This window comes from Rhinolophus ferrumequinum, chromosome 20 (assembly GCF_004115265.2).
Source record: "Rhinolophus ferrumequinum isolate MPI-CBG mRhiFer1 chromosome 20, mRhiFer1_v1.p, whole genome shotgun sequence".
In the NCBI taxonomy this organism is placed as follows: Eukaryota; Metazoa; Chordata; class Mammalia; order Chiroptera; family Rhinolophidae; genus Rhinolophus; species Rhinolophus ferrumequinum.
This window is the reverse complement of record NC_046303.1, coordinates 51,224,557-51,248,997: the sequence shown is the minus strand read 5'-3', so window position 1 is coordinate 51,248,997 and position 24,441 is coordinate 51,224,557. Positions and strand designations below refer to the sequence as shown.

General features: G+C 37.3%; 1 protein-coding gene across 27 annotated transcripts in view; it reads left to right on the top strand.

Moving 5' to 3' along the window:
• Positions 1-22,759, top strand: part of NRCAM (neuronal cell adhesion molecule) — a 300,745-nt gene extending 277,986 nt beyond the window's left edge. For 25 of the 27 annotated variants that reach the window (XM_033088223.1, XM_033088240.1, XM_033088238.1 and 22 more), the window contains 3 exons: positions 11,219-11,350; positions 11,835-11,913; positions 21,458-22,759. In XM_033088223.1, coding sequence (XP_032944114.1) covers positions 11,219-11,350; positions 11,835-11,913; positions 21,458-21,695 — 449 coding nt within the window. In that variant the 3' untranslated portion in view covers positions 21,696-22,759. Of the gene's footprint in view, positions 1-11,218; positions 11,351-11,834; positions 11,914-15,309; positions 15,366-21,185; positions 21,238-21,457 lie in introns of those variants that run through there. The other 2 variants (XM_033088242.1, XM_033088243.1) reach the window with 2 other exon arrangements.
• Positions 22,760-24,441: the final 1,682 nt, after the last annotated feature.

Sequence of the window (24,441 nt, the reverse complement as noted above, 5' to 3'; positions counted from 1 at the left end):
TTTCTTCCTTTCTTAAAACATGCATACATTTTTTGGCACTATTTATATATCATATATATACTATTTGATATATGATATATCTATCATATCTATATGATAGAGATATCTTATCTATATTTCATACCTATATGATATATATGTGTTCTATTTTCTTAGGAATCTGCTTATATTCAGAGTCTTTGTAGACTATAAAATGTAGATCAGGTAGATTTTGGAGTAATTGAATAAGAACTATAGCCATTTTCAACCATCTTAATATGTTATATTTGTGTTATTAGACTTGAAAGAACAAAGTTCTAAAAATTCAAAGTTTCCACAATATTGTAGAAAGATGTAAACCTATCTTTATATATATATGTTTGTTTCTTAGGGTAATTCGATATCAGGTAAAATCCTTGGCTGTTTTACAATAATTTATTGCCGTGTTCCCCTTGTAACCGTTTATGGAAGCATTCTAGAGAAAACCTGGCCTCTTTCCCTGTGTCACTGCCGCTCTGCAGTCAGTAGCAGGGAAATGGTGTGACCACAGCACTTCCCTGGAACGAGTCTGAGTTTGCCATTGACTTGTCATGTTAGAAGGGGACATGCAGTCCACTGGGGAAAAAACATCACCTGCTCGTTTAAATTAGTTAAAGTCTTTATTAAAATTGTTTAGGTGTTATCATTTAATGTTACTAAATTGAACTGTGAATTACTTGATTATAGAGAGAAGTAAAAATGGAGTTTCAGAAAGTTCTAGAAGCCCCCAGCATTGAAATTTGATGGATCTCAAATAAGAAGAGAAATAATATTTAAATGTTAAAAGAAAGCTCAATCTATCTTTATTTTTTTATATTGTTTCTTTTAATAGTGCACCAGAAATTAAACGTTGCTTGCATAAAATGATGACATTTTACTGATGAGACTTTAAGCTGCTCAAGAAGAATGGGTTATCCTGGGTTTTCCTTCCTTAAAAATATTTATTTTTTCAGTCTAAGAATGAATTCTATCCTCTTCTTTATTTTTCTTCTCCAGGTGGAGTTTACAGAGGAGAAAAATAAAAGTGCTCCACGATGTTTCCAAATTTATATACATATATATATATATATATCAAATTTGTGTGTATATATGTATATATATATCAAGTATATATAAAGCATTATATATATTTTTATATATACTTGTATTCTATATTTATATATTATATATTACATAATATGTATTATATTTTAATTTAAAACAACATGAATAAATAAGAGATGAATCACCGAGAGGAATCGTGTGATATCCTTAGCTATAGAAGCATCAGCCTCTAGTGATTTTAATTCACTTCTGATCGAAAAGGGGAAAAGAGATGCATCTGAGTTTACATTTTTTAATTTTCTTACAGATTTTAGGAGATGTTAACGAAACCCAAGTTTACAAATCCATAATTACAGAAGAATTATTTAAACCACAGAGTAGAAGCCAGGCTAATTCAATTAGCTGTAGTATTCCATACTTTCCCTTTTCCTTACCACTGTCCTCAATTTGAGTATGAAAATACTGAGATCTTCAGGGGTCATATAGTTTGATCCACATCCTGTTTGTTTTTAGTATCTTTATAAAAATTGTAGTAGTTTGGCTGCATTTGTTCAATTTCTGTGTCCTTTTAAATAGTTTGGGGTCTGGGATTCTAGGAAATAGATCTGTGAAGGCATCTATAAAAATGAACCAAAAACACGCAGATAATGGATTTGAGCTATGGTCTCAGTATTGCTGATGGACGGACACGGCTTTAGCCATAGCTTTTACTTTCTTGCCTTTGGGATCAGTTATCAGAACACTTTTGTGACGTAGGTATAGGAACAGGGAGAAACTAAATGACACGTCAGGAACTGAACCTGGTTCTTGACCTGATTAGCAGCTGACTGGGGTCAGCCAGTTTGGACTGAGCAGAGGGGGGCACGGCGGAGCCCCCCTGAGCAGAGGGGGGCACTGTGGTCAGACTCTCGCTATGTAAATACCCAGAGCGGGTCCCAGTACCACCCGTAAGGTCAAGAATCAGGAAAAGCTAAAGAACCAGTAAATAACAATCAAGTTTAATGTTCACAACTTTATTTGACCTGAACAAAACAAAAAAGACCATATACAATAGAAGGTTCCATCAGTTCAACAGCTCATGTCTACCTGGCCTGTAGAATGCATCAACCTTTTTTAACACACTGAGTGTCTAGATGGTAAGCCAGACCCTGGCTTGGAGATGCTTAAAATCTGTCAGGTAAGACCAACATACAAAAAAGACTTAAAATAAATATCAAACTAGTAATTTAACAAAATATGATATGCGCATAGAGGAGTGAACAATTTACTTTGCCAAACAGGATCAGGAAAAACTTCACAAAGAAAGTAATATTGAACTGGGCCTTGAAGGACAAATAGAATTTTGGCAGATGAGTCGGGGTAGGAGTGTGTAAATTCTTGGTAAGATAATAAGCCAAGGCATGGGTCTGAAAACCCACAGGACGTTGGGTTATACCCAGCAGTCGCATTTGGCAGAAAGGCAGAGTGCATGGAAGAAGAGAACCTGAGATGTGACTGCAGAGATAGGTGAAACCCCATGTGAACGATCATTAATGACCATGCATCCCTGGCTAAGGAATTTGTCTTTACCTGTAGACAGAGGTAAGCCATCCACATTTTAAACTGGAAAATGACGAGATCAGACACAGAGTTTAGAAGCGAAAATGTGGTAACTATAGTGGTGTAATCTACAAAGAAAGACAGCGGGGAGAGAGAGCAGAGGCAGACCGCTGAGGAAGCCCAGCTGAGAAATGACACGTGTGTGTGCCAGGAAACATTGCCTGCACATCACAGGTACGCAGTGAGGATTTGTTCGGTGAGAAAGTGGATCAGTGGAGAGTTAGAATTCTCTGATAAACATGGCCAAACAGCATAACCCCAGGAAATTCTGTTATCTTCTCTGGGTCTCTTTAAGAATAAGGTAATTGGCTTCTGGTGGAAGTATCTCACTGTGGTTCTGCCTCCAACATCTTCCATAATTACACCAAGACTAAATTCCTCAGTTCCATGATTCCAAAATTTGTTACAGAAAATTAATGTTTTATCTAGGTTTTTTGCCACTGGTGTTTTACACACATGTTCATATTTACTGTCTCTGTGTATTGCTCATATTCCTCTCATTTTTCCTTTAGGTGGAAAATCTCAGACAATTAAAATAAATGATTAAGTCCATAGAAGGACTCTACATCATTCAGTAATCACTTTTGGTCTCTGCTGTTTCCCACCCTTCACAGAGGAGCACACAATATACACATATCTCAGAGGTCAAGTACATTATTTAATTTTTAAAATGTACTTCTCTTTTTGATCCTAAGAAATACTATTTCATCATATTTGTTTTAGTAGAGGCCTTTAGCTTCTAAATTATATAACATAATTTGGAATTTAATTTTAGAGTCTGAGTAAACCTTCTGGCTTACTATCCTAGGATGTTTTCCCTGGAATAATAAATTGACCTTAGAATTTTTAACTATCCAAGTTAATATATCCGTAAATATGTCGTTTGTAATTTAGGCTATTACAGTAAGGCTGATACAATTGTCAGCCTCAGATAGCCAAATAACATCTTTTAATGACACTAGGTGTCGTCTTTACTCAGTAGCAAATATATAGCATCATATGATCTCCCTAATATAGTTATTTTAAGAAGCTATTTAGGTTTTACACTATGACTTTTCAGAACATGATGTGCAATGAACACTTAGCAGGTGAGATCATTTTGCCCTCTGGGGTGTGTCAAGTGAAGTAGCTCTTATTCCTTTCATTTCTTCTTTCATAACTCCTGATAAAAGCGTGTTTGGCAGTTCTTTTTGCAGCTTCTCTTCCAGCACGCCCTAACCATCCGCCATTCTCCACAGCAGGTGTTCCTCCCCTGGGGTCCCTGAACTCCCCAGGGGCAGATTCCTAAAGAAGTTTGGGAGGTAGATCAAAGCCACTATTACAAGGAGCATCTTTCTCACCCAAGGCAAATTCTTCAAAGCCCCACATCGAGATGACAAATAGAACTGAAAAGCAGCCCCCAGTATTGGGTTTTACCTGGCAGTTTCTGACATCCCGGGACCTCTGCCCCCAGCATTGCTCAGCAGCCCCCTCACCCCACCATAGATGAGTAAATGAAGACTCTGATGTTTCCTGAGACTATATCTAAAGGACTACAGCTCACATTATTCACGACCCATATAATAGAACTCATAACTTTTAACATTGAGCATCATCATTTCTGATTAGTGATTTACTTCCTGATGCTGTAGTTTCATAAATGAAAAGCGTGTCTGTTATGAAAGTGAAGTATGAGCAAACCCTACATTCAGCAGTAAATTCTAGTCTAATTTTATTTGCACAATTTCAGAGTACTGAAACTCATTTTATATTTGTGTGTATGGTGCTGCAATTTGATTGTTTGTTTGTTTTACTTTTCTATTGTGTATGGATTTCAAGCAGTAAGTCCCAGGATCAGCAAACTTACTGCTACAGCTGCTAAGACCTGTGCCGATGTTAGTTGGGAGCACAAAGGACCAGAGTATGTGAACCTTTATGTTGAATATGGGGTAGCCGGCAGTAAGAAACAACTTCATTACTGGCTTTTAATTTCAGCAATAAATTTTAAAAGATTAAGAACATTTTTAAGGATTTACTACGGATCATCTTGAAAAATAACTTGATCCAATTAGATGAATCGGATTTATCTGAAAAAAACGAATAGTGAACCATCAACCTACATAACTAAGAATCTCTTTTTGTCCTGTTATTAAAAACAAAAGACATAAGTTACACTGCATGTTATTTTCATTTATGGTACTTGAAACTGTTCTATGCCCACAACATGTGAGCATGAGTAATAATGTTTGTCAGTACAGTGGGAAAAAAAGAAGAGTTTGTTCAAATTAGACCTTGCAGTAACAGAAGCAAACTGACATAAAAGGAGTCCTTTTGTCAATAGTATACAACAGAATTTTGTCAGAAATTGCAGAAAATTAACACTTCTATTTCAGTGTTTAATGTACTCCCAAGTCAGGCCCTCCACTTACATCCTGGCCACCGCTACCAGGAAATGGGGCAGCTTTAATTTCCAGCAGTTTAGGAAAACCCAGGGCCTCTCCTTCCAGTGCTCTCTGCACAACGTAAGCTGGGTGGCCAAGGAATGTTTGTAACAAAACGTTGAATGTAGTCCAACCTTCTGTTTAGGCTTTTATCATACAAATAAATATTTTTAGAAATAACTATTCTTTTAGAAAAACCAGTACTCGGGAAAGGTTGAATCTATATCTTGGATAAACTTGAAAGCATTTAAGTTTACCAAAAGATTCATCTTGTGAATCCTAAAAACAATCCTTTCCATAATTCACTTAAACTATTTTAATGTGTAACAGTTCTTTTTATAAACATCAATAAAGAAACCCAATAGTTTTATAAGACAAGGTACAGATAAAGAAGTGTCCTTTGTATTAAAAAGGAAGATTTAATACAATGGGAATATATACAATTAATATGTATATATTGTTGAGTTGGGAGTTTGGGTGTTAATAGTCTTTGGCACTTTATACCAAGTGAATTGCAGAATTGAGCAAATCATTTTCTGATCACATTATTGCCAAAAACCATTACAAAAACAGAGCTAAATATGATTCTTAACTTATATTAGTTAGGTAATTCAATTTTTGACATCATTTACATGTATAAACTTTCCCTCGGAGTTAGAATGGAGTTTTCGAAATGCTTTGATAAAGTCATAATATTTTATGTCAAAATGAACTATTAACCCAGCAGAACTCTGCAGTTTGGTGAGGTAACTGATGTAAATGTTATGAAATTTGTATACAACAAGAAATTGTTCAATTCATGTATTTCATTATCATACCATATTTGCCTGTATATATTTTAGTTATTTGAACATTAGCAAAACACGTAAGTAATAATTAAAGTTTCTAAAATAAAGAAAAATGTTCATGTAAGAGTCAAGAATATTCATATTTACTCACAAGATGGAAAACAATCCCTGCTTACTTAAATTTAAAGAAACGTTGTGTGGTATGTGTTCATTTTGTGATATATACATGCATGTTATGTTCAGTCATTTCATGCGTTCTTGAGGAAATGTTGCATTTCCTGTAGAACCCATAGGCAGAACATATTTTTGTGTGACTTTTATTACCCAAGCATTATGATTTTTAAAGCCATTTCTTATAATTTAGAGAATATACAATTATGAATGGTTTTTAAAAAGATAGAAACCAAAGTTAATAACTTATTAAGCTACATTTTAAAACTATTCGTGTGCTAAAATCATAATATATAAAGAAAAAAACATTTTTTCTGTTATTCTGTTCCTTCTAGTTTCCTATCCACTGTGTACAGAGTTCTAGGAAAATACTGTATTAAACTTAAAAGAGGACTATCAATTCAGTGTAGCAAGATGTTTGTTGTTACGGATAGGTTTTCATTTCAAAATACTGAAAGCTCAAGTAGACCATCTGTCCATTTACAGCTAGAATGCTAGTAATAATAACAGCACTAGCATTTACTTTTTTATTAAATGTATTGGGGTAACATTGGTTGGTTAGTAAAATTATATAGGTTTCAAGTGTACATTTATATAAAACATCATCTATGTATTGCTCTGTGTTCACCACCCAGAGTCAGTTCTCCTTCCATCACCATGTATTTGACCCCTTTACCCTCTTCTACCATCCCCCCTCCCTCCTTACCCTCTGGTAACCACTAAATTGTTGTCTGTGTCTATGAGTTTTGTATGTTTGTTTGTCTTGTTTGTCCGTTGCTGTCAGTTTTATATTCTACATATGAGTGAAGTCATATGGTTCTTAACTTCTGTCAGCTCTAATCTATACCAGGCGAATGGTTTTCATGGCTTTTCTCATTCAGTCTTTACAACAATTCTATGAAGTGGGCAGTTGTTACCCACTTATGCATCATGTCAATGATGGAATGAGAGGGGGAGTACCTGCCTTCACTCATGTAGAACGTGGGAGAGCTGGGGTTAGGGGCTTAGCCTTCCAACACTGGAGGAGAGGCTCTCATTACACCCCCCCAATACGAGGTCACAGAGGCCCACACCTGAGGGGAACAGATAGTCTCAGAAGTGACTGCTCAGTCTTTCCAGCTATTATGGACCCCTAATGGCTCCAGTGCACTCCCATCTTGAAGGTCTAGCTAGAATTAGGCTCCACCCACAAAATCAAAGTACGGCCTTTTTTTTTTTTTTTTTTTTTTTTTTTTTTTTTTGTCCTTTTATAGGACAGAAGGCAAACCCCTTAGAAAAATTTTTCTTCGGTGTTGCTATACCTACAATTCCAGCTGCAGCTAACAGGTAGTTCAAGGTGAACACTCATAATGGGTGGGCCATTCTTGTGTGCCAGCGATGGAGAAATAGGACAAGGCCACAACCAGTTATTGTCACCTGTTACCTTTAACCATTAAAAAGAATAAATATTGATTAAATCCTAGTGACCTTAGTTAACATATTACCTCTAGGAGTTGTTAATCCGACTCCCTTGTTCTCCCAGTTTCGTTGCTCTATCCTGTAGGGCTTCTGGATGAACTCCAGTGCGAATGAAAGCCTTCTACTGCTCTTGCTTCTCTCCTCCACGCTAGGTTGTGAGATGTGAACGTCAGCACTGGGCATGGAGGCATACCACTCTGGCCAGTGTTTTAACGTTGTTATGCTTTTAGTTATGTTTAGTTTATGTTTAGTTATGTTTTTAGTTATGCTAATTTCAGCAACCTAGACTCAACTTGCATCTACGCTTGGCTCATGAATCTTCTTCACATGACACCATCTCTGCCTTTGGTAGTCTGGATCTTTAAGATATATTTCTTAATTTTTTCCTATGGCACAAACTGAAAAACAAATCAAACAAGACTCCTCTTCTTGCTTTCTCACCTCTTGCCCTCAACTACCTGGTCTCTTCTCTCAGATCACAAAGGATTTAAAGCAGATTTGTTTTTTCTGAGCCTTGTCAGCTGCCTCCAAACTTTGGCCAAGGAAATTTTTTCCCCTTTCTATTTCAAACTATTTTTAATGAAACAGGACGTTTTTATATATAATGGCTTTTTACATTTATCTCACTGTCTCTTCCTTGTTTATTTTATTATTCTAAGTACTCAAAAGCATTTTCCTAGATACCTACTACTCCAAAGCACAGACTATCCATGAGACAACAAGCAATGCGATAGCAGAAGACAGTTGTTAAAACTAACTTCCAGGAAACAAAGCAAATTTCATTCTTCTGGCTTATTTTCTTTATTTTTTTAATTTTTATTGGGGAACAGAATGCTTTTCCAGAAACCATCAGCTCCAAGTCAAGTCGTTTTTTTCAATCTAGTTGTGTGTGGGGGGGTGCAGCTCACTGGCCCATGTGGGAATCAAACTGACGACCTTGGTGTTATGATGACCTAACCACTGAGCAAACCGGCCACCACTTCTGGCTTATTTTCTTTTTTCATATTTTTTATATTTGTCTATTTGCTTAATTTATTGTTTTATGGATTACTCAAGTAATATATGAATATAATTTTATTATAAAAGTTTTAGATAAATTGGAAGTCCTCTTTCCCTCTTCCATCCAATTCTACTAATACCCACCCATTGAAAATCAGATTCAACAAGAAAAGCCCCACAGGCTTCACTCTGTGTGTGTGTGTGTGTGTGTGTGTGTGTGTGTGTGATGCACAATGGTGGCCTTGACTTGGGTTTGTACATACATCTGTAGTTAAGATGATTTTAGAGTTTCCTGGGAAGACTTGAAGCTTTTATAGTCATTCTGGGCTTTAGATCTCTGCTTAGATGGTGGGGAGTCAATAGAAGTTATTTTCACTTACATAATTTTTGTTTTATATCAACCTCTGGTGCACTTGTGTGTGTTTGGTATGTGTGTGTGTATGCACACACATTCACCTGTTAATATTCTGTCTGCCTAATCTTAAATAATGGGGAAGTGAAATAATTTGATACCTTTTTCTTTAGACATAGAGGTAAAAATTCAGTCAATATGGATGTTCCTTTGTCAACTGTCAAAGAAACATTTCCACTTTTTACATAGTAGTTGCAAGCTTCCAGTGGACAGTTCAATTTTGACAGTCACCATCTTTTTAAAACAACATCAGTGCTAGTTTTTTAGTATCTTATTGCATTTTGCCTTTATCAGTTGCATTTAATTTGAGAAAAAAATGTAAACACAGACAGTATTTATGGCAAAGCTGTAAACCATTAAGCATACTAAAAACAAGGACTCTTTAGCTTCTATCAAATGCTCAGTAGACTTACACCAGTTGGTTCTTGGTTGTTTTGAAGAAATAGAGCACAAAGACCATGTGAGAATTGACAAAACTATATTGCCAAAGAGTACGTAATGATGGACTTTTAAAATATTTTCACCTGTCTCAGAATGGAAAGTCCCTATGATATTTTATTCTATGTAAACACTTCAACAGATCTGATGTCTGGACATGTTTTCAGGAGTGCATTATAGCTGTAGCATAATGGCTACTACTACCATGTACCCTGGCGTCAGGCAGATTGGGTCAGAATCCAGCTCCTGGGCAAGTTCTTTCCCCTCTCTTGGCGTGGGTTTATTCTTCATGCTTACCTCAAAGGGTTGTTGTGAAGCTTAAATGAGGTTTTGCTCCCAGCACACAGTACGAGTTTCAGTATGTAAGCTTTCATTGTGACTGGCTGCACCTTCATCATCATCATCATCACGATTACGGTGCATGTATGGCTTCAGTGTATCGACTTACGATACAACTCAGAAGCCCTCTAACCAATGAGGCACAAGGGACTATTGGGGAAAGGCTGCTGGCATTTGGTTTGTATTCCAGATAATATATTGCCCTTCTCATTTTATTTCTTAAACACGTATCCACATATTTTTCACATTTCTCTTCACACTTGATTTTAAGCATTTCATTTTTCTCCCTATACTTTTTTTTGGGGGGAAAGGCAATGAAGTGCGCTATTTTTGCACATGTATCAGAACCTGGGATACAGGTAGCCATGCTTATTTCTGCATTCAGAGATCACATACACCTAACCCAACAACGTTAAATATATTCAGAAGAAATTTAGTCAAATTAAAAGTATGGCATAAGCATGCTTATGAATCAAAAGAAGAAAATCTTTTATCTTGATTACAGTCAAAAAAGAGAAAATAAAGGCCTTTAAAAAAAAAGATTCATACCAGTGTATTTAAACAAATTCTCATGGGCATGTCTGAATAGCCATTGATGCTGCACTTTGTCCCATTTGATTGACACTTTTGAATAATACTAGAAATGATAATTATTCTATGTTTTTCTTAGGAGATTTGCACACTGACTGATTGAAAAAGGGGCCTCGCATTTATTAACTCAAACAGAATAGATGAAGACTTAAAGATTATGTATACATGTAAATGAGTATTTTCTCTTTAATCTGGTCCTTTATTCCAATAATGATGCCACTGATCAAAGTATATTTCAAAGTCTTTTGAATGGATCCTAAGCAATATTGAATATTGATCTTTTGAGAGTAAATTGGATTTTTCAGAAATTTGCAAAAGTTATTCAGAACCAACTCTTGTAAATGAGATGAATAACAAGTCTAAGTAATATTTTGGATGAAAATTGAGATATAAAAATAATAAGGCTGGTAATCTGATATGGACAAGTTTCTTGTGTGGAAAGTTTTCTTTTAACATATTTCCAATACCTTTTGAAAAATGACAGCATCATTGCAATGATATTTTAGCCTCCAAAGTGGTTCCTTCAAAGCAAAGATACTCCATTAGATGTATACAATCTGTTCTGTTTACAATTCAGTCATATTCTTATCATTGTACTTAAGGAACAATTTATCTTATAAACACTAAATTTGTTAATTGGTTTGGGACTATGTTTTTATTGAGACTATATAATTAAAATAACTGGACACAATGTCTAACAGGATTTATTAGCATTTAGTGATATTAGCATTCAGATTGCTCTATTTGAATCGTTTTAATGGAGAAGATTTTTTCAAAGTTACATGTTTATATAACTCCTGATTAATAACTGTCAGGTTCCAATTTGGGGCCACATGTAAAACACAGAAAAGCTCATATGCTGTGGTAATTTTTATACAAGGACAACAGTTCTCACCTCCCCCTGAACGCATTCCCACCAACACCACTGGTTTGTTTTCCAGCAATGGCAAGCCGACAGGTGGATATCGCGACTCAGGGCTGGTTCATTGGTCTAATGTGTGCTGTCGCTCTCCTTATCTTAATTTTGCTGATCGTTTGCTTCATCAGAAGAAACAAGGGTGGTAAATATCCAGGTAAGAAAGATTAAAATTGCCTTATATAATTATCCATTGAAGTAAAAAGAAATCACAAGGTTAATCATGTAAATTGCAATAAGTATATCTTCCCAGAGCTTTAAATTGGGATTTTCTGTTTAAATAATCTTTGATCTTTTTGATACAATGGGAGCCTAAACATTTTCAAGGATCAGAAGGCGTTTGGGGAATTAATTAATCTGTTGTAAATTAATCTGTGGTCTGAAGATTTAGTGACTCCACTTCCTTAGGCTCCACGTAACTCATAGGTGCTGAAATAGCACCAACGACTGACAGGCAGGGGGAAGATACATGAAGTCTTCCGGAGGAAGTAATGCATGAACTGAGTCTTGCTGTCATGCTGTGCAACACTGCTTCCTTACATGGTTCATGCCACTGTGTATCTCAAAAGGGTGCACTCTTAAAAACTTTGACTAGGGAGGCACGGGGTCAATAGATAACAATGTCCTTTTGAACTTTTTAGTTAAAGAAAAAGAAGATGCCCATGCTGACCCCGAAATCCAGCCCATGAAGGAAGACGATGGCACTTTTGGAGAATACAGGTGAGCCTCTGCTTCTCCCGCACCTCTCAGCTCCCTGCCCTGGGGACACTACACTCCATCTCCCAAGAATAGAACCAGGCCAGGGACATCTCAGCCTGGTGATTCAGATTCCTCACATATTCACTTAGAAGCACTTCCATGTGTAAATGTTTACATTATGCTTCACAGTTAAAATATTCTCACTTCTCTTAAAGAACAAATTTCCATTTTAGTCATAGGTTTGGAGATGGAGTGGCCTGCACTCAGTAATATTATCCAGAGCCCCTTGCTGTATGGATCAACCTCCCAAAGCTGCTGTGGTACAATAAGAGTTCAAAAAACATGAAAGACCCTGCAAACCTGCATTGTAAAGCAAACTATACCTGTCATTTTCTAAATAGTGCTGTGAAAAATCAGTGTTATTCTTTTAAGTCTTGGATTTGAGACTCATTTTTCCAAAACAGATACCTATAACTCTGCCTATTAATCACGAAATGATGACTAATTTGTTTTAGAGGCTGTTAATTATTAAGAAATATCACAGCTCTGGAGGCAGGGTGTTCACTCACAGAAATTTGATAATACATTCTTGGCTTGGTTCCATCATTTAGGAGAAATTTTAACATAACCTAAGTGCTAAATAGTCAAAAGAAGGAAGAGAGGGAAGGAAGAATGGAGGGACTTTTTAACAAAGATATTCTTGCCTAAGGATGTTAGGCCTTTTTTTTTTTAATATTTATTGGGGAATATTGGGTAACAGTGTGCTTCTCCAGGGCCCATCAGCTCCAAGTCGCTGTCCCCCAATCCAGCTGTGGAGGGCGCAGCTCAGCTCCAAGTCCAGTCACCGTTTTCAATCTTTAGTTGCAGGGGGCACAGCCCGCCATCCCATGCGGGAATTGAACCGGCAACCTTGTTGTTGAGAGCTCACGCCCTAACCAACTGAGCCATCCGGCTGCCCCTCAGCAGCTCAGCGGCAGCTCGGTGTCTTCAATCTAGTTGTGGAGGGCGCAGCTCACTGGCTCATGTGGGAATTGAACTAGCAACCCTGTTGTTCAGAGCTCGCTCTAACCGACTGAGCCACCCGGCTGCCCCTATAGGTCTGTTTAAAGAGAGATAAGTGATTATTTTAGATATGTTTAAAAACAAACAAAGTACTTATTTATTCATCTAAAAGATTGGGATTTTTGTGTTCCAAAAGAATACTTCTATTTATTAAATGCCTTTACAGCTTATTTTTAATATCTATAAGCCTCTTGATTATATAAAATATAATATTTTAAATGTGCACTGAGCCCATTTTGAGGCTTTTTTTTTTTTTACCAGAAGAAATGGCTTTTAGGTGAAATAAAATATTTCCTTACTGTGATTTCCAGATGACATTTGTAGACAAGATATTTGTGTGAGTTTTCACCTGTCTCTAGAGCTCATTTTTGATGTTTCCACGTCAACATCATGAGGGCCAAGAAATAATGCCAAGGATAAGAAATATGAGAACTGATTGAGAAAAACCATGTTTTTGACAATTGGTTTCGTACCAGTTTTCATGCAGATACAAATGTTTTGTTGCCTTTGTATCTCAGCACTTAAGCGTTTATATTCTGATTTCTTTGGCAGAGATGACTATGATTTCTAAGACTTCTCAGAATTTCTATATCTCATGATATAGAAAAACATCTAGTGAGGGCTGTCTTGATGTCAAATGTTGCCTCTGGGTCTGAAAGTTTGTGAACACCTCAGCAGCGCCCCACCCCCCACCCCCAGTCCACCCAGAAGGTTTGCATAACAGTGAGAGAAGCCAGCCTGTAGCCTCAGCTGAGGGTAGCCGGGTCTGATGCCAGATGATTTGAAATCTTTGCTGATTTAACTCACTCTGCTACATGTTTCTCCTGTCAGACAGTTGGCTGACAATTACTAGAATTCTTGTGGCTAGAATTTTATACAGGATATGCACACCATTCCGTTATTTATTGTGATTAAGTTAAACCTTTAATATAGCCTGAAAAAATTATGTGTTTGCATGAATTGAAAATACACCATTGCACGTCATACATTCCTCACATGGTGATGGATTTCTGTTCTGCCTTATCGTGCTTACATGAATCCGCAATGTACTGCTTATTACGTGGGTCTCAAACATCAGTCTGGTGCTAAGTGACGTGAAACCATGACCTGATGTAATGGGACTTTCTCAGAGTAACTATGCTGCCTACTCCATTAAAACTTGACTGATATGGAGGGCGAATGAATGTGGACTAACTTGGAATCAAGAGAGTGTTAGTTTTGTTGTCAACTCGGTCATTACCCTGGATTTCTTTGGAAATCACTTAATTTGTCTAGATCTCAATTTTTTCATTCATAAAATGATACAGTTGTTCAAGTATTAGATGATCGCTAGAGGTGTCTAGTTCTGTGATTTCTACATGCCTCTGGGAGCTACGTCCCAACAACTTTCCTATGATTTGGGGTTCCGGAGCAGTACATAGCAAGTATTTGGTTACTGGCCTCATTATCACTGTTCTCACAGATGTCACATGTCTTTGTCTTGGTGTTAATTCATATATGATATGTTTGTGAAGCGTTTTCAAATGGCTGTCTTTAGCTTATGCCTTGAGTTTCTCAGAAGAGAAAGACTTTTCCTTGGGCCTATTGAGTACAAGCCCATCAGTTCACGTGTGAAGATGAAAAAACTTGTCACACGTGTGACACTTATCTGGGAGGTGCCAAGGGAAATAGGTTCTGATGGGTGTCTTTAACATGAAACGCAGCTCAGTGATTATTCTTTTACTGAAACTGAAAGTTCATAAGGACAATCCCACAAGTGAAATTACTTCCCCAAACACCCAGCCGCCTGTTCCTAAAGATGTGGCTTTGTCCTGTGACTTTCTGACACTGTCTCAGAATGTTTTTCCCTTTGGCTTCTTTTCTACTTTAAAGAAGCAAAAGACCTTTAGTTTCTTAGCTGTCACAATTAATGAAAACGGTTCCAACTGTTTATTACAGAATCTTTTTTTTTTAATAATATATTTAAGTGTCATTCTCCTCCCTAAGTCACCAGGGTCCCCTCTCTACTTTGCGCCTTTTGGAAGTTTTGAGCTCTGTATTATTTATTGAGTCTTATTCTTTTTCATTCTGAAAATAAATCAATATGCTGGTAACAAAATTAAGGCTATTGTCTATGTAAATTAATTCTGTTTATGATTTGTTCATTCTCCAGCTTGAGGATGAAACAGTGTCTACATGGTTGGCTCTGAGCCAGGGGATTTTTCATGGTGCAAAGAGGGATGGAACTTCAGTGGCCAAATTTGATTTTGTTTTTTCATGCTGTAAACTTGCGCCCTCACTGAAACACCCACCCCCAAGCAGTTCCCCTCTGGTGGAAGCCTGCAGCTTTCTTTGTTTGTTTCTTTAATTATACAGACAGTAGGATCTGCACCCTTACTAGCATATAGAAAAATCAGAGAAACAATGCAACCAGCCGTGTAAGTATTTTTTTATTCTTTAGATCCATTCTTCTAAAAACCAGAACCTAGGACATAAACCACATGGCCATGGCACTTGAACTCTAGTGTAAATGGAGGCACAACAATCGTGTCATTCATGTGTACACGGTCCTGGTACACGCCAACCCGTGCTCATAAGGCTTGATTGAATGACAGGAAGATGTGTCACATTCGTTACATATGCTAGCTTTATTCTGCTCACAAACACAAACCAGTGTGTGAGTGGTATTAATAACGACAGACTTTTAGAGAGGGTGTTGGGAAAGAACGTTTGGGTCCTAAATGTCAACAAAACTGCAGCATGGTTTGGCCGTGGTAGGGTGGTGACTGCAGGAAAATCAGACCAAGTGATCACAGATTTATCCGTTGTTGCTAAATTTTACTCTGTAAAGGTGTCTTCTATGGGCAAAACCCTGAAGTGCTTTGGGGGAAAAAATGAACTCCCTAAAATGTATTCTTAGGGTAAGAAAAAGGAAAGAATATATTCAAATGCTTTGTCTGACATTCTAAAATTAAGAAGTAATGACAACTTTTTAATGTTAGAATTCTGAATGATTTCTAAAATGCTTGCTATCTCTTCTGTTGTTACTTTACAATGAATTCATTCAACCAGTACTTACTGAATATCTACTGTATGCCGGGCAGCGGAAGGTGATGACCACTAGGATATTATCTCGCTGGTTTATAGTCTAGTGAGGGATGCAGGGAAGTAAAAGAACAATCTGAGCATAGTGTGACAGTGCTATAAAAGGGACACAACTACAGTGTCACAGGGCCAGGAGCAGAGAGCCAAAGCCCCGTGGGTGGCAGAGAAGGAGAGTGGCACATGAGGTCTTCCCAGAGGAAGTCACGGAGGGACTGAATCTTGATGTTGTGATGTAAACATTTCTTTCCACTGCACAGCCATCTTTATTCATGAGTGTAAGTATCGAAAGTATATTTTGTGGCTCAATGTTACTATTGGATGACTATTTGACGACTTATTTTGAAATTTGTTTAATCTTTGACATTCTAGGTTCAGAATTAACATCTGACACCTCCTGTCCTTAAAAGTTCTCATAAAAATATGGATTAATTTTTAAAGCTTTGAATACAATGTAGCTAAATAAGTATGTGACTTCTGAATCGTGCTCTATAACTTGTAAACTCCTTTCATTTGGGAAACTACCCTTTCACACTTAAACCTGACAAACCAACTTCCTTTCACACAGTCTCAAAAGCAGTTTATTTACTATTTCATTATAAAATTAATCTCTGAGTTGAATAAGGTAAACACTAATACAGTGCTTCAACACCGACTTGACACCACTCATCACATCTGGAAAGTTCTAAGTGTGTGTGTTACACAATGTATTTCTTAGAAAATAGTCTCTCTGAGGTGGGGCCTGAAGGGGAGAAAAAGGTGTGATGGCAAATGGATGGGCGCCTGTATTCCCTGGGCACAGATCACATGCCAGGCAGTGTGATGGTACCTCATACAATGTCTTCTCGTTTAACCAGATTCTCATTATTACCTCATACCACGTTTACAAAACTAGTCTTAAAAAGATCTTGAACAGCTTTTCCAGGAAAGACTCTGTTTGTGGCTAGAGCATCCCTCTTCCTCCTTCTCTTCTTTCCAGCACAGCCTGTGTTGTTATAGATCTTCTCTCATCCAGTAGGGGCGTTACGCTGGAACCGATGAACTCATGTGATTGTTTATGTAAAATCTAAACGAATCTGTGAGAAAATATTAGAATTACAAAGAGAATTTAATGTTCCATAACGCAAAAATTAACATAAAAGTCCATCATATTTCTGTGGACCAGCAAACAGTTGGAAGTAGGATTTTTAAATGTTTCCAGTTATGATAGCATAAAAATAGTATGTTAGAATAAAGCCAACAAAACAATCTCCTACCTATTTCAGGGCTCTGTATTCCATTCCGTTAATCATTTTGTCTCTCTCTGCACCAAAAAGAAGTTGTCCTAATACTATTAAGCTATTTACCGTGTTTGAGTCTTCCTGCCTATAGTTAGGTATATTCCTCCGTTTATTTAGCTCTTCTTTAATAATTCTGAATAAGAGTTTCATTTTCTTTATAGAGGTCTTACACATATTTTGTTGGATTTCTTCTTATATACTTCATATTTTTAAGATACCATAAATAGAATCATTTTTTAAATTTCATATTCTAACTGTTTGCAAATGCATAAACAAAATTGACTTTTATGCTAATACTGTGTTAAGCAACATTACTAAACTCTCATTTTATTCTAATGTTTGCCTGTAGATTCTTTTGGATTTCTTATACACATAATCGTATCATTCATGAATGATGACAGTTCCCTTCCTTCTTAACACGTATGCCTTCTATTTCTTATTCTTACCACATTGCTTAGTACTTCCATTGCAGTTTTTAGTGATAGCAGGCATCCCTGCTGTTATTTGTGATGTCCAACAGAAAGCTTTCAGCATTCACCAGGAAGGATGGCATTTACTCCAGGTTTCTTGTAGACATCCTTAATCAAGTTTATGAACGTGCTTTATATTCCTAGTGCATTAAAGTTTTTATTATAAGTGGGTGTTGAATTTTACCTTATACCTTTTTCTAAATCTATTGAGATGATTATAAGATACTGTTCTTTTCTTCTGCTAAAACGGTGAATTATACGAATTGGTGTTTTAATGTTGCAACAAACTTGTGTTCCTGGAATAAAGACAATCTGATCATGATACATTATCTTTTTAGTAGATTGGAAACTTCCATTTACTTGTGATTTCTTTGGGATTTTCTCATCTATGTTTGTGAATGAGATTAGCCCGGAAATTTACTTTCTCAAAGTGTTCTTGTTGCCTTTAGGTATCAGCAGTATACCAGACTCATAAAGCAACATGTCCCAAACGGAACTCCTTATTTTCCACCCCAAACAGGCCACTCCATAGTGAGGGAGATCCCATCCTTCCTGGGGCTCATCTTTTTCTCTATCATCCCATATCTAATCCATTAGAAAATCCTGTTCGTGCTACCTTCCAAATACGTCCATTATCTGACCCTTTGTACCACCCCCAGTTTTCCACTCTGGCCAAGTGACAGTCATCTCCTCCTGGTTTATTGCAGTCGACCCCTGACCCCCGAGAGCAGGAGTCAGCAAACTTTTTCTGTAAAGGGCCTAATAGTAAATATTTTATACTTCACAGGCCATGCTGTCCCTGTTGCAACTCTGCAATTCTGCTATTTTAGTACAGAAGCAGACAATATGTAGTAAGTGGGCATGGTCCAATTTTGCTGTCGTTTACAACTGCTATCCTCCAGGGTAGGCTATTCTCAACACTGATGACAGTAATCTTTTTAAACTGTAAGATAAAGTCACTCATCCATTGGAAACCCTTCAGTGGCTTCCCATCTCCCTCAGAATTAAATACAGAATCCTTACAGTGCCCTACTAGGCCCTCATCTCATCTAGCCTTGTCACCTCTCTCTCACTTTAACTCAACCCCCATCCCTCCCACCCCCCCACCCCCGCCAGTGTGTGCGTTCTCTCTCTCTCTCTCTCTCTCTCTCTCTCTCTCTCTCTCTCTCTCTCTCTCTCTCTCTCTCTCATTCAGTTCCAGCCACACAAGCTCCTCTCCATTTCTGGAACATGCCAGGTACCCCCACCTAAGGGCATATGCTTGTTATTCCTGCTGGGATCACCCTCCCTCCAGCTATCTGCCTGGCTGACTCAGGTATTTTAAGCCTTTGATTCACGGCTTAATGAGGCCTTCCCTGGACACTCTATTTAAATGTCAACCTTCCACCCACTTCCCTGACACCTTCCATCCTCTTTACTCAGCTCTGTGTTTTCCATAGCACTAATTACCTTCTGATATACTATATAACTAGTTCTTTAATATGTTGATTGTTTATGTTTATTTTCCCTACTAGAAGTCGCTCAGTAAGGTCAGGGTTTCAGACCTTACCTTGTTTGCTGCTGTATTTCCAATGCCTTGAACATTAGCTGTCTTACAGTAGGCACTCAATAAACATGTATGAGATACATGGATGGATGGATGATAGATGATGGCTGGATCAAAGAAATGCCATAGACGAGAATTTCCTGTAGTGTATTCCTTGGACCACTACTGTGTTTCCCCAAAAATAAGGCCTAGCCAGACAATCAGCTCTAATGCGTCTTCTGGAGCAAAACTTAATATAAGACCTGATATTATATTATATTATATTATATTATATTATATTATATTATATTATATTATACCCAGTCTTATAGTAAAATAAGAGCAGGTCTTATATTAATTTTTGCTCCAAAAGATGCATTAGAGCTGATTGTCCGGCTAGGTCTTATTTTCGGGGAAGCAGTAGTTCTACAAAGTAAAGATGAATAGTTGGAATCCAGGTGACAATTCTGTTCTCACCACGTCCTGAGCAGTATTTCACAGGAAGTATTCAAGCAAAGTCTGGAAGTTAATGATTAAATCCCAAAGATGAATTATACAAGTTATTCTTGCAACAGGTTGGAGAATGGATGCTATGTCCCTAAAGTGCCCCAAACACAGGCCACCCCAAGGTTCTGTGATACTTCCCCAGTTTTTTACTAGCTGTGGTGATAATATCATTTATTCAATTTGTGACAAGAACTTGTGTCTTGTTGAAACAGGTAGTTTTCAATAGCACCTGTCAGTGTCATATTAAGCTAGTATTATTTTCCAGTCTTGAGATTTTCTTCTTGGAGAAATACTGAAAACCCTAGTAGGAATTATTGGCAGAAGAGGCAGAATATTTGAGTATCTTCAAACATTTGTATCTTGGCTAGAAAAAAAGTCATTCTCAGAAACAGATGGATCAATAAAGTCCTAGCACCAATTAGTAGGTGAGATACTGTAGTTAATGCAACCTTGATTTTACAATAAGCCTTTTTATTTTTTACTAATAGTATTTATGTTTTTTTATTTTGTCTGTGTTTTCGTTCTTTGAAAGAAAAAAAATTGTCATTGCTTTTTTTTCTTTTTGTTTTTTAAACCAAATGTTACCAGTTAAGGAATAGGTCATTGTACATATCTAGTTACATGACCATGTGAGGGGATGTTCTAAAACGGTGATTACTCCTCTACTTCCAGATGTCGTGTTAGGGGTTCATCAGAGAAATAGGCAAAAACAAAGTGGGTCGCATAAAGTGTTATTAAATTACACTCCTCAGATTCCCATCCGATATGGATAGGCTGCATAGTACACTTGGGAGTGGTGGGGAGTGGGGTAAAGATGAGTGCAGGAAATGTATGCTTTTACATTTTTTGGAACCACACATACTATTTAGAATATACTGACATGCCATTAATAGTATAAATATAGTGCTTTGATGTTATATTGTATCTCTTTCCAAATTAATAAACCTTTACCCATTAACTAAAATTCTTACAGGGAAAAAAATACTGTATACTATCAGTATAAGGATTTTGCTTTTCTTCTTAGGCTATTTTCATTTGTTTCTTCTGCATCCTTTTAATGGAATTTGTAGGTCTCTTGAAAGGTAAGGTTAAAGTTTACAAGTCTGGCCTGCACTCAATAACAAAATTATTTGAAATGCAGGATTTTGCTTCTCCTTCTTGCTCAGAAAAAAAAATCCATATTTCACACTTAACAAAATCACTCTCCATTCACATCCAAGGAATCAGTGATATTACGCTTAACATATGTTAGTTTAACATACTAACTTCTCTACTTGCCATAAACTTTTACCCCCTGTTAAATGCAAAATAGTGATGATTTTCAACTTTTTTCAATTCTTCCTTTTTTAATGCTTGTGATTATTTCAGAATTGCTTCCAATTCAGGAGCCAGAATCTGTCATTGATATTGACATTCACAGTAAGAAACCATCCACCTACTGAAGACTTTATGATTAAACCATCTCTGCGCTTGATTGTCATTCCAACCACATCCCAGCCATTGGAGTCAACCTGATGATTAGATTTGGCTAGAGAAGCTCAGGGCTCCATACGCTTCATCATAATTGGCATGCATGACCTTTAAGAACCAAACATTTGACCTAAATGCCAGTCTTGACGAAAGTTTCTTTTTTCTTCCAGTGATGCAGAAGACCACAAGCCTTTGAAAAAAGGCAGTCGCACACCTTCAGACAGGACTGTGAAAAAAGAAGACAGTGATGACAGCCTCGTTGACTATGGAGAGGGGGTGAACGGCCAGTTCAATGAGGACGGTTCCTTTATAGGACAGTACAGTGGTAAGAAAGAGAAAGAACCAGCCGAAGGCAACGAAAGCTCAGAGGCCCCGTCTCCCGTCAACGCCATGAATTCCTTTGTCTAATTTGTAAGCTCTCTGCCAACACCCCGTTCCTCCAGGATGTTTCTCTTCAGCCCTTGTGCGTCAGCCTTCTCATACTATGAACATAGAGGCAGACAGCGAATGTTCTGCTGTATGTTAATATTATGAGAACAGTTAGAGCAAGAACACAGCTCAGTCAATTGATATGTTAATGTGAACCGCAGTGCAAAGTGCATACTTTTTCATTCAAAATAGGTATTCTTGATTTCCTCAGAACTTATAAAAACAATACAGCATCATCAACAGATCATGTTATTTCATCTTCAGGATGCAGTTCAACATGATGCATGAAAAATGCTACATCCAGGTAAAGGACATACCTGTGTTTGTTATTAAAACATGGTTTGATACTTTGTTTATACTCGCCTCAGCTGAACCCCTAAATCTGAATTCCGTTTCAATCGTCGAGAGTGTTACTCTAGTATTCCCTAGAACTTCAATGTCTTTGTGGACATTGTCGTGAAATTGGTGACTCTATGTCTAGCTGTTAGTCTTCTGGGAGACTGTTAGGAACAGGATGTACAGTATATACTTGCTAAATGAGTTCATTGTGACAATTGCATTTGCCGATGCTTACTGAGACTCTGTTACCTGCTCTTTGCTTCTCTTACTTCGTAGCCTTCTCAATATCCCAGGTATTCCAGCAGGACAGTGTTCACTTCTTACATCATCTCTATGTTCAGTAGTTTTTAGGCATCAACAATGTGTATTGCAATGCACTTTGGCGTTTGTGCCATACTGAAAGACTCCAAAAACAAATCACTCCAATTAAATTTCAAAACTTCCTCCAGAAAGCACAGGGCAAGACACATGCAGTGCCTTCAGACCGGAAGCATTCCATAACATACTGCCTTCTGTATTGTCGCTACAGTCTACTCAGAGTGCTAGGTTACTGTCATTGTCTAAACGTAACTTTTAAAAAGCAGAGATAATGAAAACTGCAATGCTGGAAAAAAAAGAAATGTGAAAATAAAACAAATAAGACAGCTTATTTTAAGGAGCATTGTCCCCATGTGTATATTAAAAAAAAAATGCTTTATCACCAACTGATGATTTTGAGGTCTTTTATGGTTTCTATTAAAACAAATCCCATTCAGTAAGAAAGACATCAACTTGGTAGAAAATTTTTTTAAAAAATAAGTTATTCCAACACTAAAAGCATACAACAGCATGTCGACAGGAATATATTATTCTCTAAGTCTTTACCCATGTGACAGCTTTTGAAACTCTGCAGCATTAAATAATCCGTATGCAAATTGCTATGGACACATTTCAGAATCTAAGAAACCTGGTAAGTGCTAAGAAGGCCAAGAGTCAAACGGATTACATCTACAGTTCCAAAAAAAACATATACATCCTACCATATTCGTAAACAATATCTAGCAAATGGTTTACCTCCATGTATGAAATTCTATAACAACCTATGGTTGAAGGAATGCTCAGTTTCATTTGCCAATAAATTGGTTTCTCATAACTTGCATCAAGTTTAATTTTAAGTAAAGCTTTTTATATGTAGATATTTTGTTGAATTTGTAAATACACTTAAAGTGTAGATGCTATATGCTTATAGGTGTTACATACAAATAAACTTACAATGTTTATGTTGTATGTATAAGAAGTTAGCAAATTAATACAGTGCATGGGATTGGAAAGCATTTACTTAAATACCTTTTGGGTTTCATTTTCCCTTTTTGCTGTGAAACTGAATTAGTGAATGATTCTATAATACATAGTGACAGCGAGTTTCTCGATGACCTCTTCAGAGCTTTGTCGGTGGGGCTCAGTAGGCCTAGTCACCTGGCATCTTTGAAACATGTAGGTAAAGCACAGTTTCAAGTAATCCCAGGTAAAGATGAACCTAATCACTTTCATGTCTCCATATTCACTTTTCACAGATCAACCTTCCTAATGGAAATACAAAAACACAAAACGGGCTTGCCTTGGCATCAGAGAGCACAAAGATGAAAGTTACTTTACGTTTGCCAATGTTTGGGGGTACAATAAAAGGACAGTGTTCACTGTTCCATACGGTAGATACTAAATTTACCTGTGCATGAAGGGGTCACTTCTGTAATAGTGCAACAGATTTTGTATTAAAAATTAAATGTGATTTTAAAAGCCCCTCCCTCTTGTACTAGATCATGTTCCCGGTGGAATGTATGGTATGTGTAATGGTACAGGCAGATGTGACTGGATTTCCATCAACAAGTAACCATTAAACAGTCTTGAGCTCTTTGTGATTTTTAACTTTTTCAAGCAGATATTTCCTAATGTTTTCAAATAGCACAAATTTTGGTTTCTGCTTTTAAAATGCAGAGAAAATTAAACACAGAACTAAACACAATATAAAACAGAGCTAATAAAATAGAGACACATCAAAAAATGTTAGTGAAAAGCAGGAGTAGACATTAGCAGCATTTTGAGAGACAGTCTGAGACGTGGGAGCCGCTTCCTTTCCTGGGGCCTGGCCTCCACAGGCCTGGTTTCCTGGCCACTGTCAGCCTCGCCTCTGCTTGACCAGATCACCACTGTCCCCGCACAGGCAACTGGGATTCCTTAACCTCTGTTTGATGAGAGAGTTTGCGTATCTACAAGTATAATGGATATGGCCATCCACTCTCTTCTCCCAGCCCTGTTCTCCTCATTGTCCCAAACCTGCCTCGCTCTGTTTACAGTCAAGGTCTGGTTTGCTCCTCTGTAACCCCACCTGCCCGGTTTCACCTGTCCC